Source organism: Chenopodium quinoa, unplaced genomic scaffold (genome assembly GCF_001683475.1).
Source record: "Chenopodium quinoa cultivar QQ74 unplaced genomic scaffold, ASM168347v1, whole genome shotgun sequence".
In the NCBI taxonomy this organism is placed as follows: domain Eukaryota; kingdom Viridiplantae; phylum Streptophyta; class Magnoliopsida; order Caryophyllales; family Amaranthaceae; genus Chenopodium; species Chenopodium quinoa.
Window position 1 is genome coordinate 4,343,547 of NW_018742461.1, and position 14,066 is coordinate 4,357,612.

At 33.9% G+C, this 14,066-nt stretch overlaps 1 protein-coding gene across 1 annotated transcript; it reads right to left on the reverse strand.

The window, feature by feature from the left end:
- Window positions 1-7,888: 7,888 nt before the first annotated feature.
- LOC110718993 (metacaspase-1B-like) lies at window positions 7,889-8,281 on the reverse strand. The gene has a single exon (XM_021897927.1). The coding sequence runs from the start codon at window positions 8,279-8,281 to the stop codon at window positions 7,889-7,891; it is 393 nt and encodes a 130-aa protein (XP_021753619.1).
- Between the last annotated feature and the right edge of the window lie 5,785 nt (window positions 8,282-14,066).

Here is a 14,066-nt window from a genome sequence, read left to right on the forward strand (position 1 = left end):
ATACTTAGTATATGAAAATACAACTGAACTTTCAGACAGTAATCTAACATCCAAAGCATGAAAAAGCTTAAAACTAGTTACTCATAAGAGCCAATCAAGGCGGGACTGAAACTGTGAATAGTCAGAGCATTAGGTTTAAATAGTCTATATGTCCCCTAAGTTGATATTGCCAGATACCTGATGGCCACCTTGGTTGCCATGACATCCACCAACAACAGTGGCCTTAAGACGTTCTTGCCTGACAGTTTGATTGCTGAGCTTGGATCCATCTCCTACTATCAGGCTTCCGTTTCTTTGTGTTCCAGGTCCACTATGCTGGTTGCCACCAACATTGAACCTATTTCCAGGAAAAGGATTGTAATAATAGCTTGAAGGTGAAGGGTAATAACCACAGTACACATGAACATAGTAATTACAATGAGGTGGAGTTGGAGTTGGAGTTGGAGTTGGAGGAGGAGGAGGAGGAGGAGGAGGAGGAGGAGGAGGAGGAGGATAGTAGTAATTACTGGGAGGAGGAGGATAGTAATAATTTCGAGGAAACGAGGGCTGCATTTTTTTGAATGAGGTTTTCTTTGCTAAGAAGTTTGTAAGATTTGCCTCTTTATAGGAGGGTAAGGCAAATTGCAGCAGAACTGATTCTGTTTCAAGTAAAGTGCTATAGTATGTTTTTGAGTTTGTACAAGTTTCAAGCTTAGCCATTCAGGGGTGATATTCCGTGAGGAAGATCTAAGCATGTGTTATTTCCAAATCCAGAAATGCCGTGAAGGAGATGAGTGTAAAGCTGCCTTTGTGACAAAGCAAAGCTTGTATGAACGGTTTGTGATGCCATTCGGGTTTTATAATGCCCTTGCCACTTTCATGAGGTATATTTGGCGTCCAAACTTGAGATTTCTATTCCAAGTATAACATGTAGTTCAATTATGGAAAATTTGTACTCAAAGTGTTGGGAGGACTCCATTTTTGTCCAATGGCCACCAAATACAAATTTGAACTCCAGGTAAACAAAGAAACTTTAATATGGGCTAAGAATCATAAAATAGTTGCCTCCACAATCACCCAAAATATTAGGCTTTCTCCCCAAAGGAAGGGATCCAATAGCCCAACAGAATTGCACTACCTCCGTTTCAAAATAAACTTCAAACTCGGGAATTGGAACTATGAGCATTGAAAGTGTAGACTAATTTAAGAAATTGAAAGTGGATAGTGAGAGAACAATGATCATCACTCAGTAGCTTAATACTCAGTATCAACTTACAAAAAATCTTGAAATAATTAATAGCTTACAAAAAATCACACAATTCATACTACAGACTCAAATCCGCCAGTAGAGTTGAACTAATTGCAGCATACCTTAGCTAGGCAGACCGTTTATTACATCAATCACACAAAATGCAGATATAAAAAAATTGATCAACTGCACATCAATAGCGCGCAGTTACTACATGTCACCTAGGATAACATTCCCGGATACCTGATGACTGCCTTGATTACCATGACATCCACCAACGAACTTGGGATTACGACGTTTGTGCCTGGCAGTTTGACTTCCATGAGTAACATGATTTGATCCAGCTTCAAGTGTAACACCTCCGTTTCTCTGTATGCCGTGTCCTGTATAACAATTGCCACCAACATTAAACGAATTCCCGGTATAAGGATCGTTGTAATAATAGTTTGGAGATTCAGAAGGGTAGTAATCTATAGGAATATCATGGTTAAGAGGAGGGTAGTAATCAGTAGGAGGAGAAGGCGGTGGATAGTAAGGATATCCTTGACAACCTTGAGAAAAACCGTACTCCATTGGCTTATTTCGAAGGCTTAGAATCGAGTATTGCTTAGTACGGTTTGCTGTGTATTGTGTTAAATTGTAACGTATTTATATAGAAAACAAATGCAGCAATATGTTAGGTACCTGATTCTGTTTATTAATGTTATATTTTCTTTGTACTAGCTCAAGATTAGTGGCACAAAACGCATGTAAAACTACTAATATTAATATATGAAATAATAATTAAAAACTTGGAATTTCTGCTCCATTATCATGTACACTTTATTCTTAGACATGTATTAAATTACAGAAAATCATGATCATCATATAAAACGTTTGATTTTGGTAAAGTGGTCAATAGTGTTAGTGTCCTTTTTTTCATTCAAATCATAATTTGTCAATACTAAAGTAATTAAGATTCATAAGATTATTGAAGTTTATTTACATGTGATCAATTTCTTTTCATATTGGTCTGATAAATAGTGGTGCAGGCTGCTGTAGCTTATAGGAGTATAAGACTAGTCTTTATGGGAAATTATATAGTTGTAACTTACGAAGAAAATTTATAACATGGCCGAATCTGAATCTTAATTTTGGACCATAGACGTGCAATACGAGTGATCAAGCTTGTCAGAGTAACATAGGCTGCATCAATAACATTACACTAAATATAGGCTAAAGAAAAATGATGAATAATCAAAGTTTAGAGCAGTTAAAACTGTGGTACACCCTTAAGACTATAATTGCACAAGTTTATAAGTAGGTTGACTAATTCTTATAGCTCCTAATTCCATTTGCTGATGAGGGGTGGGTTGCACTTGCACCGGTTTGCTTGCCCTGGAACTGTCTCGGTTTCTTTGCAGGACGGGTGAATCTTGATGTCACTGTATGATAGTATGGCTTGATCGCACCATAGAAAAATGGCTGGAGTAATTGGGTCAGGACACAATTTAAGGCTAGGCCAGCGAGCTAACCAGCCTTATTATACGTTTAGATATGTGATTATGTTGATTGCACCAATCGTTCTCCTGAGGTTGTGCGATCCACTTTTTTAACCAGTAATTCTGGAGTCTGGACTATTCTGTTTTACCCTTTTTTTTTTTTTTTTTTCAGCAAGTCAGTTATTTTTCAACTACTTATCCTATTCAATTTATAACCATTTAGTTAATTATTAAACAATACTTTTTGGTTGACTGTTAAGATTTAGCTGTCACTTTCGTTGTCCAGAATTTAGCTAGAAGAATACGTTTTTTTTTGATGTGATTTGGAACCAAGATTATCATTTCAGCTCAATGAACAAGTATCAGGTATATTGTCAGAGACTGTTTACTTAAACCAGTAGCTTATGAATCAATAATAATGACTAATTATCTGATAAATCAATTACAAATAGTACCTTTAATATGATATTATGATGTATAACATTAGGCGGAAGCCTGAAGTGGTAGCAATACAGATAAAAACACATACAATACATAGTACAGTAGTAATACTCTGATACATCAGTAGAGTCGAACTAACTGTAGCATAGCAGCAGCACTTCAGTTAGTAGATCAGACCTTTTTATTACATCAGACAAATCTTTCAAATAGCATTAGTATATACTTAATGACGCATAGCAGTGGTAGCAGCTAGTGAAAGTCGCCTAAGATTACATCCCCGGAAACCTGATGACCGCCTTGATTGTTATGACACCCTCCAACAATTGTAGTCTTGCGATTTTTGCGCTTCTTAGAACTTCCATTGTTTCCAATCTTAACATTTCCATTTCTCTGTATTCCATGTCCATCATAGCGGTTGCCACCAGCATTGTACACATGCCCTGTAAAAGGATTGTTACAATAATTCGACGATCCTGAAGGATAGTAAGCTGCAGGGTAACCATGATTCAGAGGAGTGTAGTAATTAGTAGTAAGAGGAGGATGATGACGATGATGATAGAAGTAACGAGGTTCTTCAGGACCGCGAAAATGAGGATATGTATATCCTTGATGACCTTGAGGAAAAGCGTACTGCATTATTGTCTTCAATTTTGATTTTTCGAAAACTTGTTGATTGTATTTGCTTGATGATGAACTAATATTAAGTGTTCCTTAATTTATAGAGGTGGTAGATACAACGGTATGTTGGGTATCAGATTCTGTTCAACTAGTACGATCTGGGTAGTACTTTTCAATAGTTTTCATTCAATTTGTTCAAGATTTTTAATGATACAAGAATAACAACATGAAATTTTTAATTATTTTATGAGTTGATTATGTTATTCTTGTTCCACTCAAATGAGCTCTTTATTCTTTTTAACGTGTAAATTGTCTGAATAAGTTTTTTGTTCTGATTATGTATTAGTATAAGTGTATAACCGTTATTTTCTGTCATAAGGATGCTTTATGAAATTGATATTATAAATTTCTTTGAGATTGCATGAAGTTCTTTCCATAATCCCTTGGTTTTATTGAAGAGTCAAAGTGGTATAGACTATTATAGTTGCCTAGTCTTTACAAGGTGACATACGTACACATATAGTGGTATACTGGTATGTGATGCTATAGTAGAACAAGGAAATAGGTCGTTCGGGTCAGGTCAATTTCGAGTCAGCAAATATTCGGATCAGGTTCGGGTCACTCTTCGAGTCAAGTTTGGGCCGGGTCAATGTTCAAGACCAGTTTTCAAGTCAATTCGGGTCGGGTCAGTTCGGATCGGGTCAAGTTTGGGTTTGGTCATTAAAAATAAATTCACTTAAGAAAATTGTGGGAAAATTCCCTCTTATTTAAATGATAACTTTTACAATATTTAGAAAATATAGTAAATTTCTTTAAAAAAAAATTTAAAAAAAGTGTATGTACCTAAGTACTCCAATTAGAAAGCCCTAGATCAGAATTAGTTATTCACCATTTCACCCTATTCACTTTAGATATCGAGTTACTTCGGGTCAGATCGATTTGGGTAAATTAATTCGGTTTAAAATCGGATCGGGTCACATTCGGGTCAATTCCTCTTCAAATCGGATACGGATCATTTTGGTCGAGTCAGGATTGCCAGATTTATGTTATATAACTTGGAGTTTCAGACTCCTAGTTTCACCTCAATTACCCTTTGTTGGATTCTTGTATTGCCACTCTAATAATCTAATTAATATACCTTACTTATTTGTAAACCAAAAAAAATAAAATTCAAAATTACCTCACGATTTATGATCGCGATGAAGATGATGACGATGGAGGATGCTACAATGGTGACGAATTGGAGAATACTCGAAGTAAAAGGACAAAGAAGAATAATGATTGAAAGAAAGTGAGGTATTTACATGTTCATTTTTTATAGAGGTAATAAAAGAGAGAGAAAGTTTCAAAATGAGAAGAAAACAAAGGAGAGAGAAAATTAATAGAGGTAAGAAAAGAGAACAGAGAAGGAGTTAAGAAATAAGGAAAGAAAAAAAAAACGTATGTTTATTTTTGAACTACTATATATTTATATATATGCAGGTGGTGCAGCTAGCTTAGCTACACAAGAGTGTAGCTAAGAATTTGCGGCCAGTTAATATGTTTTTTCAGTGCAAGAAATCCTCGGCCCAAAGATCTTTGGACCAAGCTCGTCTTCGGACTTTAGCCATCTGACTAAGGACTTTCTTTAATCCACATTATTGTTTTTACTCGAAACACTAATGATCAATGGATATGTATATACACATTGCTCCAGGAGGCAGAACAAGTACCGAGACTATAAAAACATTCATAGTTAATTGCAGCCCTAGAGTATGTTGTTATATTCTGATATATACACAGTACTACACCGTACCCCTTACAATTAACAACGAAACTCAACATGACTAGAGATCGGTGTGGTACTGTGGTTGGATATTTGAATGATTTCGGGTTCAAGCCATTATGCAATCTGAAATGGAGCGGCAAGGTGGTGCCATAGCTAATCCTTTTCATGGGTTGATAATGATAGGATGATGTTGGATTTGCACAAAGATAATTGTTTCAAGCTTGGGAAAAATTGTACCTAAGCTAAGTTTAGCAATTCACTAACCATATATGGCTTAAAATTTTGTCATTAAATATCTTGTTGATAAAAGTTAAAATAAGCCATTAGCTAATCTTGGATGACCAATTGTTTTTTAATTGCTCATACTAAGTTTCTCCTCCACTTAATTACATGAAAAATACAAGTTTAATTATAATAGCTTAATATATATATCACAAAAGAATATATATATATATATATATATATATATATATATATAGAGATTGGATCATGTGAAAACAAACCTAAAGCTGAAAACTGAAAACAGATGATCTAGACCATTGAATTTTCATCTGACGGATTAGATTACATTCGCGTTATTTGTAATCTTGTCCATCCATTCTCTCTGCTCTATTTTTATCTTTCTTCAATCTCACGATCTCACTGTTTCTCTCTCCTTCTCCCAAAAAATCATCAAATTTCAGAGGAATTTGCTTAAATCTTCATCAATAATTTGCTTCAATCTTCATCAATTTCGTCTTTAGCTTCAAAGTTAAACCTGAAAAGTGAGTTTTACGTTTCAACAATCAATTATGCGAGTTAATCATTTTCGTCACTGAATATTCATCCCATTGAAGCAAATTTTAAGCTTTCTCCTCCATTGAAGCGAGTTTGAGCTTTCTCGATCCTCCATTGAAGCGATTTCTTCCACCTCTTTCGTTATTTTTGTTTTCCGATTGTCTAGGTTAAATTGCTTGTTTATTTGATTTTATTACAGTAGTTGTTAATCGATTTGCTAATTATCGCTAATCGATTCGTTGATTATTGCTACTCAATTTTTTTAGTTGCTTATTTATTTGATTTTTTTTTGTGGGTGTCGGTGGTTGTGGTGGTCTGGGTTTGGGGATTTTGGTGGTGTCGGTGGCGGTGGTGGTCTGGGTTTGGGGTTTCGGTGGTGTCGGTGGTCTGGGTTTGGGGGTTTCTAGAAACCCGGCAGAGGCTGAGCTCTTGTAAGATATTGGGAAGCAGGGGACACACGAGCTTGCTGCTATCTTAGGGGACATTGGAGAATTGCTCAAAGGTTCCTGCAAATTCGAGTTCAGCTATGTTCACAGAGAAGCCAACGAAGTGGCTCATTAACTTGCGCAAATGGCAATTGAAATGGAGGGAGATATAGTCAAGCACAACAACATTCCGACTTGCGCTAAGAATGCTTATGAAAATGATATGGTGGAAAGCTGCATCTAAGCTGACATTGGGTTTTGTTGGATTGAAGTAGAACAAGTTTCTTATTTGCACTCGTATGGTTTTTTTTATTTTGGAGCTGCTATAATTGCTCCCTTGAACTCTTTGTGGTTGATTGATTAAGCAATATGATTTTCCTTATTTAATCTTTACGTAAATGTTGTCAAAATTGACGTAGTTACCTTATTTTTATATATAGCGACCTTTATTTTTGTATATAATGACCTTTATGTAAATGGTGTCAAAAACTTAGTCGATATAGTTACCTTATTCTTGTATACAGTGACTTTAATGTAAATGTTGTAAATATAGTTACCCTATTTTTGTATATAGTGACAAATGTTGTAAAAATTGATATAGTTACCCTATTTTTGTATACAGTTACGTTATTTTTATATATAGTGACTCTACGTTATTTTATTTTTTTAAAACCGTTAGATCTTGTTAGTAACAATGGATGGTTGAGATTTTCTGTTTTTAGTTTTCACCATAAGCCCTGTTTTCAGCGGAACCTCCCCGTATATATATATATATATATATATATATATATATATATATATATATATATATATATATATATATATATATATATATATATATATATATATATATATATATATATATATATATATATATATATATATATATATATATATATATATACTCAAGCCATTCATACATTATATAGCACATATTTTTAATGGTACGTAAATAAAATAAGTACACACTCATTCATTAATGTAGCGGATGGAACTGATGGGATCGTAGCACATACATCTTAACACTCAATCTGGTAACTGTGGTAAGTAGAAAATTACGTTCATATAAGTTTTATTTGATCGAACACCACGAAATCGAAATCAATATATATAAGCAAGCTAGGCGGCCTTTAACTATGTGATTGACCGATTAACACCCAATGTTGCCAGCAGTAATATTCCCGGAAGATTGTTGCCCGCCTTGATTGCCATGATTTCCACCAATCGAACCAATGTCTACGCCCCCGGATTTCTCCTTACTGTTACCAACATTGACATCTCCATTCTTCTGTATCCCGGATCCATTGGTGTTGCCACCCGAGTTGAACGTGCTTCCAGCAGGAAAAGGGGCGGGATTATAGTAGTTAGGAGGAGCCGAAGGGTAAAAATACGGCGAAGGATAGCCGTAGTGATGGTTGGGAGGGGGATGAGGGTAGTAGCTAGTTGGAGGAGGATGATGATGGTATGGTTGAGGACCTTGAGGATAACTATGTTGTGTATAACCTTGAGTTTGAGGAGGTTGAAAAACTTGTTGTTGTTGCATGGTTTCTATATTTGAGGAAGCTTAATTAGCTTAGCTTGTTTATACTAAATTTTTGTGTATAATAATGTATGGTTTTGTGTAAGATTTGCTTGGTGTATAAATGAGCTAATTTAACCCTTTTATAAAGGAGTAAAAGGAGCACTTAGCACCTGATTCTAACTTAGACATTATTACTTTAATTAGTATGAGCTATTACTATTACTATTGCTCATGATCGAGATATATTCCTAGTTATCATGGCCGGGAATATATATGTTGACTTGAATTAATTGTAGGTGCACAAGATGATATGATATATATGTTGTCTTGTATTATTAGTATGAGTCTATACGTATGCCTTTCTCATGTATACCAAGCAAAACTTGTCCTAATGGGCAAATATGTATCTCACAATCACGAGGATGTTATATTATTCCCATGCATGAATTTATGTCATTTGATAAAGTTCTTTATTTATTCCTTCCTAGTCGTATTATTATTTTTGGTTATTTGTGTGCCTCGTCCATTTGTGGATTCAATAATTTGGCCTTCGGTTTGACCAGTTCCACTCAAGTTGTGAATGAGATTTATAAGAAAGGAGCCTTAGAATCAAATAGTCACCCCTTAATAGTACGATAGGTCACTCTAAACGAACCAAGAAAAAAGGGTATCACAAGTAAGTTTTAATTTTTGTGTTTAGAACTTTGATGGGTGAAAATGAACACCTCATGGATCTTTGAATGATCATTTTCTTCAAAAATATTCATATTAATGATTGCATGCCTAACGTTACTCCAATCCCTTAGTCTGCCCTGAATCATTTTTAATCTCTTTTTTATTATTATTGAAAGATAATTACAATTAATGATTTAGAATATATATACTTGTATATATTAGCATATGCTATTATGTAATCAATTAGTTGTATCATGCAACTGTCACACAACCTCGACCTATGAATTAGGTTGGATTTCAAAAGGAACGAATTAAAAGATGTATTTCATAAAAAAAATTTAATTATAAATTGAATTGGTCATAATACCTTGCTCATACAATACTTGCACTAGATATTTTCTAGGTTTAATTTGAATCGACATAAAATATTTATATGAGCAACATTTATGACTAAAACAATGCCTTAGGAGAGAATATATGGTATCAATTATAAATCCGCCTTTGAACTTATATTCTCATACAACTTTGTCTTGGAGAAAAACCAAAGTAACGAAACCCACATATACTATATGATACTGTTCTTTTGACGCAAAGGTAGGAATTTACAGGTCGTAAACGTTGGTTGGGGCATTGATGCTAATTTCTCTTTAACTACCTCACTTTCTTTTTTATGCTTGCTCCGCGTATGAAAAACATACAGTATAATCTCAAGCACAGACTATCTCATTTAGATATCATCCTAGATTTGTCGTTATACAATACTCTATGATAGAGTATATAAATTGGTCCTAGTCTTCCATCATCAACTTAAGTTTTTGGTTGAAATGCTCCTTTAACACTTTAAAACATCAAATATTACAGGATATTAAAATTTTTAATCTCTTATTATTTCACACGGTACATGTATTTTCTTTGATTGTGCAATTTGATTCGAGTTTTTTTTTTTTTTTTTTTTTTTTTTTTTTTTTTTCCTTCTTACTTTATAATTAAACTCCACTTTTTTCAACTTCTATCCATTTTTGTAAGGGAGAAATTTGATTAGTAAGTTTACCTCCTTAATTAATGGTAACTGATACTGTTCGATCAGTAAAGTAAGCCGAGTGGTACTTTCCATTGAATTACAGGTAGTTCAAGATTATTGGTGATTTAAGTATAACATGAAAATTTTAATCATCCTATGAAATGATCATTATGTTATTCTTGTTCCACTATCATGAGTTTTTTATTCTTAATTAGAAACGTGCAAATTATTGGAGCAAATATAATCTGATTATGTATAGTACTTGTTTTCTGTCACAAGGGTCCTTTATACTCATATATGAATCAATAATATAATCCTAAAACAGACACCGAGAATGACACGTGTCACTTTCTGGTGTTGTTTTTTCCCTCCAAAACTCCCCCTCCCTTTTTAGCAAAAATCTTTTATATTTGGAATATTTGTATAATACAACTATAATAATATATTATTGGTAATTTTATATATTATCTTTATAATAATAGAAAAATTCATGGGAATAATCCCACCTTTGGGCCATTTTTAATAATCCCACCTTTGAGATATTTTTTAATAATCCGACCTTTACCCCCCATTCTTTTTAATGGTCCCACCGGTCATGTGGTTACATGACACGTGGCGGCTTGTCATTGGTAAAAAAAAAGTTAAAAAAAAAATTAAGAAACAAAAAAAAAAAAAAACAAAATACCTCCATCTCCACCCAACCCCCTCCACCCTCACTCAGGCAGCCTCCTCAACCCCAACCTCCACCGGCGTCCATCCCGGCCCCACCGCCCCTCCCCTAACCCTACCGTCGCCCCTCCTTGTCCTCCGTAACCACCATCCCCAACCACCTCGAAATCAACCCCCTTCACCAACACCACCTCTTTTGGGGTTTTCGAGGCTTGGGAAATGGAGGGGGTAGGGTTTCGGTGCTTGGGAAGATGAGAGGGGCGGTTTTCAGGCCATTCCGGTGCAGTGGTGGGTTAGGTGGTTAGGGCTAGTTCGTGGGTAGGGCAGCCAAATTGCAGCAGGGGATTGGGTGTTCGGAAAAGGGAGGAGTAAGGGAACGGAGTGCGGGGAAGGGTGGTCGAAATGAGGAAAGGGTGCGGTGAAGGGGGTTGAGCGGCGCCGGCGTTGGCTGGTGGGGTGGTTTTGGGGTTCGGGTCTAGTGGGGATGGTGGTTCTAGGGTTTGGGTTTGGGTGGTGGTAGGGGTGGTGGTGGCTGAATTGGGTTTGGGTTTTTTTATTTATTTTTTTTTTTTTGGAATTTGACCAATTATGTAATGACACGTGTAAATTAATCTTTTTTTAAAAAAAATTACCTACTCAACCAATTTCTGGTAAAATGGGACCATTAAAAAAGAATGGGGGGTAAAGGTCGGATTATTAAAAAATATCTCAAAGGTGGGATTATTAAAAACGAATGGCCCAAAGGTGGGATTATTCCCATGAATTTTTCCTATAATAATTGTATTTCTTTTTATTGAGTGTTTTATTTACTTAAAAAAGTTACATAAGATTTTGAGACCTTTTAATTAAGGGAGAATAGACTATAATTTAGAAGGTTGATATATGGAGGAGAGTATAAAATAACGGAGCCAAAAATACAATATTAACATTTAAATTACCATTATATAGTTGTACACTAGTGGGGTTCAATGAAAAAAAAAAAAAAAAAAAAGCATTTCTGGTGTTGATTTGAAATCTTATGAAATAATAATAATAAATTGAGTTAGTTTTTGTTAAATATTTTTGTAATAATTTTACCACCTTATAACTTTTTTTTTCCTTCAAAAAATCTATTGACTATTACTAAAATAGGTCATGCTTAAATCGATCATTTTGGACATATGTTGCTATCATTAAAAAATTTGCCGCCAATACAATATTTGATGTCAGCTTTAAGTTTTTTTTATTTTTTATTTTTATTTATTTATTTATTATTATTATTATTTTACTTAGCTTATATTTTGGAATTGAAGTGCATCGTATAGGTTTTTTTTTTTAAAAACTAAATTAATTTATTAATTAAAAGTCATACGACATCTACATTGTATAGTTTTATTGAAAATAACATGCATCATTACTGTATTATAATGCATACTATATTTAAACATTTTCAACACAACTAATAAAAAATAATATATTTTTTTCAATTGCAGTTTTAATAATTTTTGCCTTATTACGTAGTATTTCATCTTTTTTATTATATGCATTGCATTTGTTTATTCCACTGAGTTGCCTCATATTATAGTATATCACAAATTAATTATGGGAAAAAAAATTATTACTACCGTGCATCACACTGGCACTAATCTAGTTAATAACTAATGGTTACTGTATAACTTTCCATGAGAATCAAAGTGGCCTGGTATAGAATAGAGTTATATATTATTATTTAACAATCTTGAAATATTTTATTTCATGATTTGGAAACTTTGGGGCATATTATTTTATAAAAGGTAATTTTTAAAGTCAATGGTATTTTAGGAAAGTCAAAATACTAGTTTGACTAGGAAAGGAATCATTAAAGGTAAAAAGGGAATTTAAGTCTAGGAGGGTTTTAGAAAATGGAGTATAAATACCCATCACATGGACAAATTAAACTTTGCCCAAGGTGGAGAATACCTCCAAGGTAACTCTCTTTCTCTCTCCTCTTATTTTCCTTCCCCTTAATTTTTCCCCTTCCCCTTTATTTTTATTTTTGTTTCAATCACCGTCCACACACACCACCACACACCGGCCACCACTACACGCTGCTGGCCACCGTCGCAGCCACCAGTTGGCGCCGACGACAGCAGCGGCACCACCAGCAGGCACGCGGCAGCAGCCCTGCTGTGGTGTCGGGCTGTTGGTGTTCGAACAACAAAAAAAAATATTCTTTATGATTTTTAATTAAATCTACCCTTAATCTAATTATTGATTTTGAGTTTTGTAATGATTTTTATAATGTTTAATAATAAGTATTTTGTATATAAATTTTCAGATTTGGTTTTGATTTAAAAAGCCCCAAATTATAAACCCTAGGTTTCTAAGTTTATGTATATTAATGGAAATTGTTTATGGGTGATTTAAATTATTGAAATAAGTGTTTTAAAACACAATTACAGCAATTTTAGATGATTTAATAAAGCTAGAATTTTTATATATAAGCTATAATTATATTTCTTGAAAGGATTTTTAATTACCCATTAATTGGGAATAAAATTAAAGAAAGGGTTTTAAATTAAATTTCAGCTTGTTTTATAGGGTTTATGAGTGATTTAAAGAGTGTATATATTGCTGGAAATTTGCGTGGAATAGGTATTAATGCTTCTTTGTAATTTTGGTTTGTAGGAGACTTCCAAGTGAGTGATTTTATTTAGCCGTGGCGATTTTGAGATCATATTCAAGGAACGTTCGCGTACTTGGTAATTATTTGAATATGTAGAAGCATGTTATGCTTTGTTTAATTAATTCCAAGTAGTATCATGATAGGTGTTAGTTGGAATTTGTTGATTGGATTGATGTTGGTAAATAATTTGTGATGTATGAATCGTTTATGATGAATTGGTGATTGAAATTAATTATGTTGGCATGTTGATGATGAACCACACTTTTATTATTGGTATGATAGAGAGCATGTTTAATTAAACTAAACGTTTAATTTGGTTTGGAATATGAAAAGGAAATTTTATTATGGTTCATATAATTTTTATTGATGCTATAAGCATGAGGAATGAGCTATTTAAGTGTCTTAGTACACAGGAATAAATTATATTGCGGTGCCTATGTGCACTTAAGGTGTTTCTAACACCGAGGGATAGGATTTGCGGCGCTTAATGCGTTTAAAGTGTTTTTGACACCGAGGTAGATTAAAAAGGATTCAACAATTAAATTTATGTGGTTACTAATTATTCAAGAATTAAATTGGTATGTTTGATTGCTTGAATGAAGTATAATGTTTGATTGTGTTATGGTTTGAGAGTCATCACCAAGTATAATAATATGTAATATAACGTAAAGTGAAAGAGATTACGCACTAAAACTCTTGGAACGTATATACCTTGAGTATGAACATATGGGGGTAGTTATGCAACTTTATATTTGATCATAACTTCTACTGGGAGTACGAGACGCTGTATTTTCCTT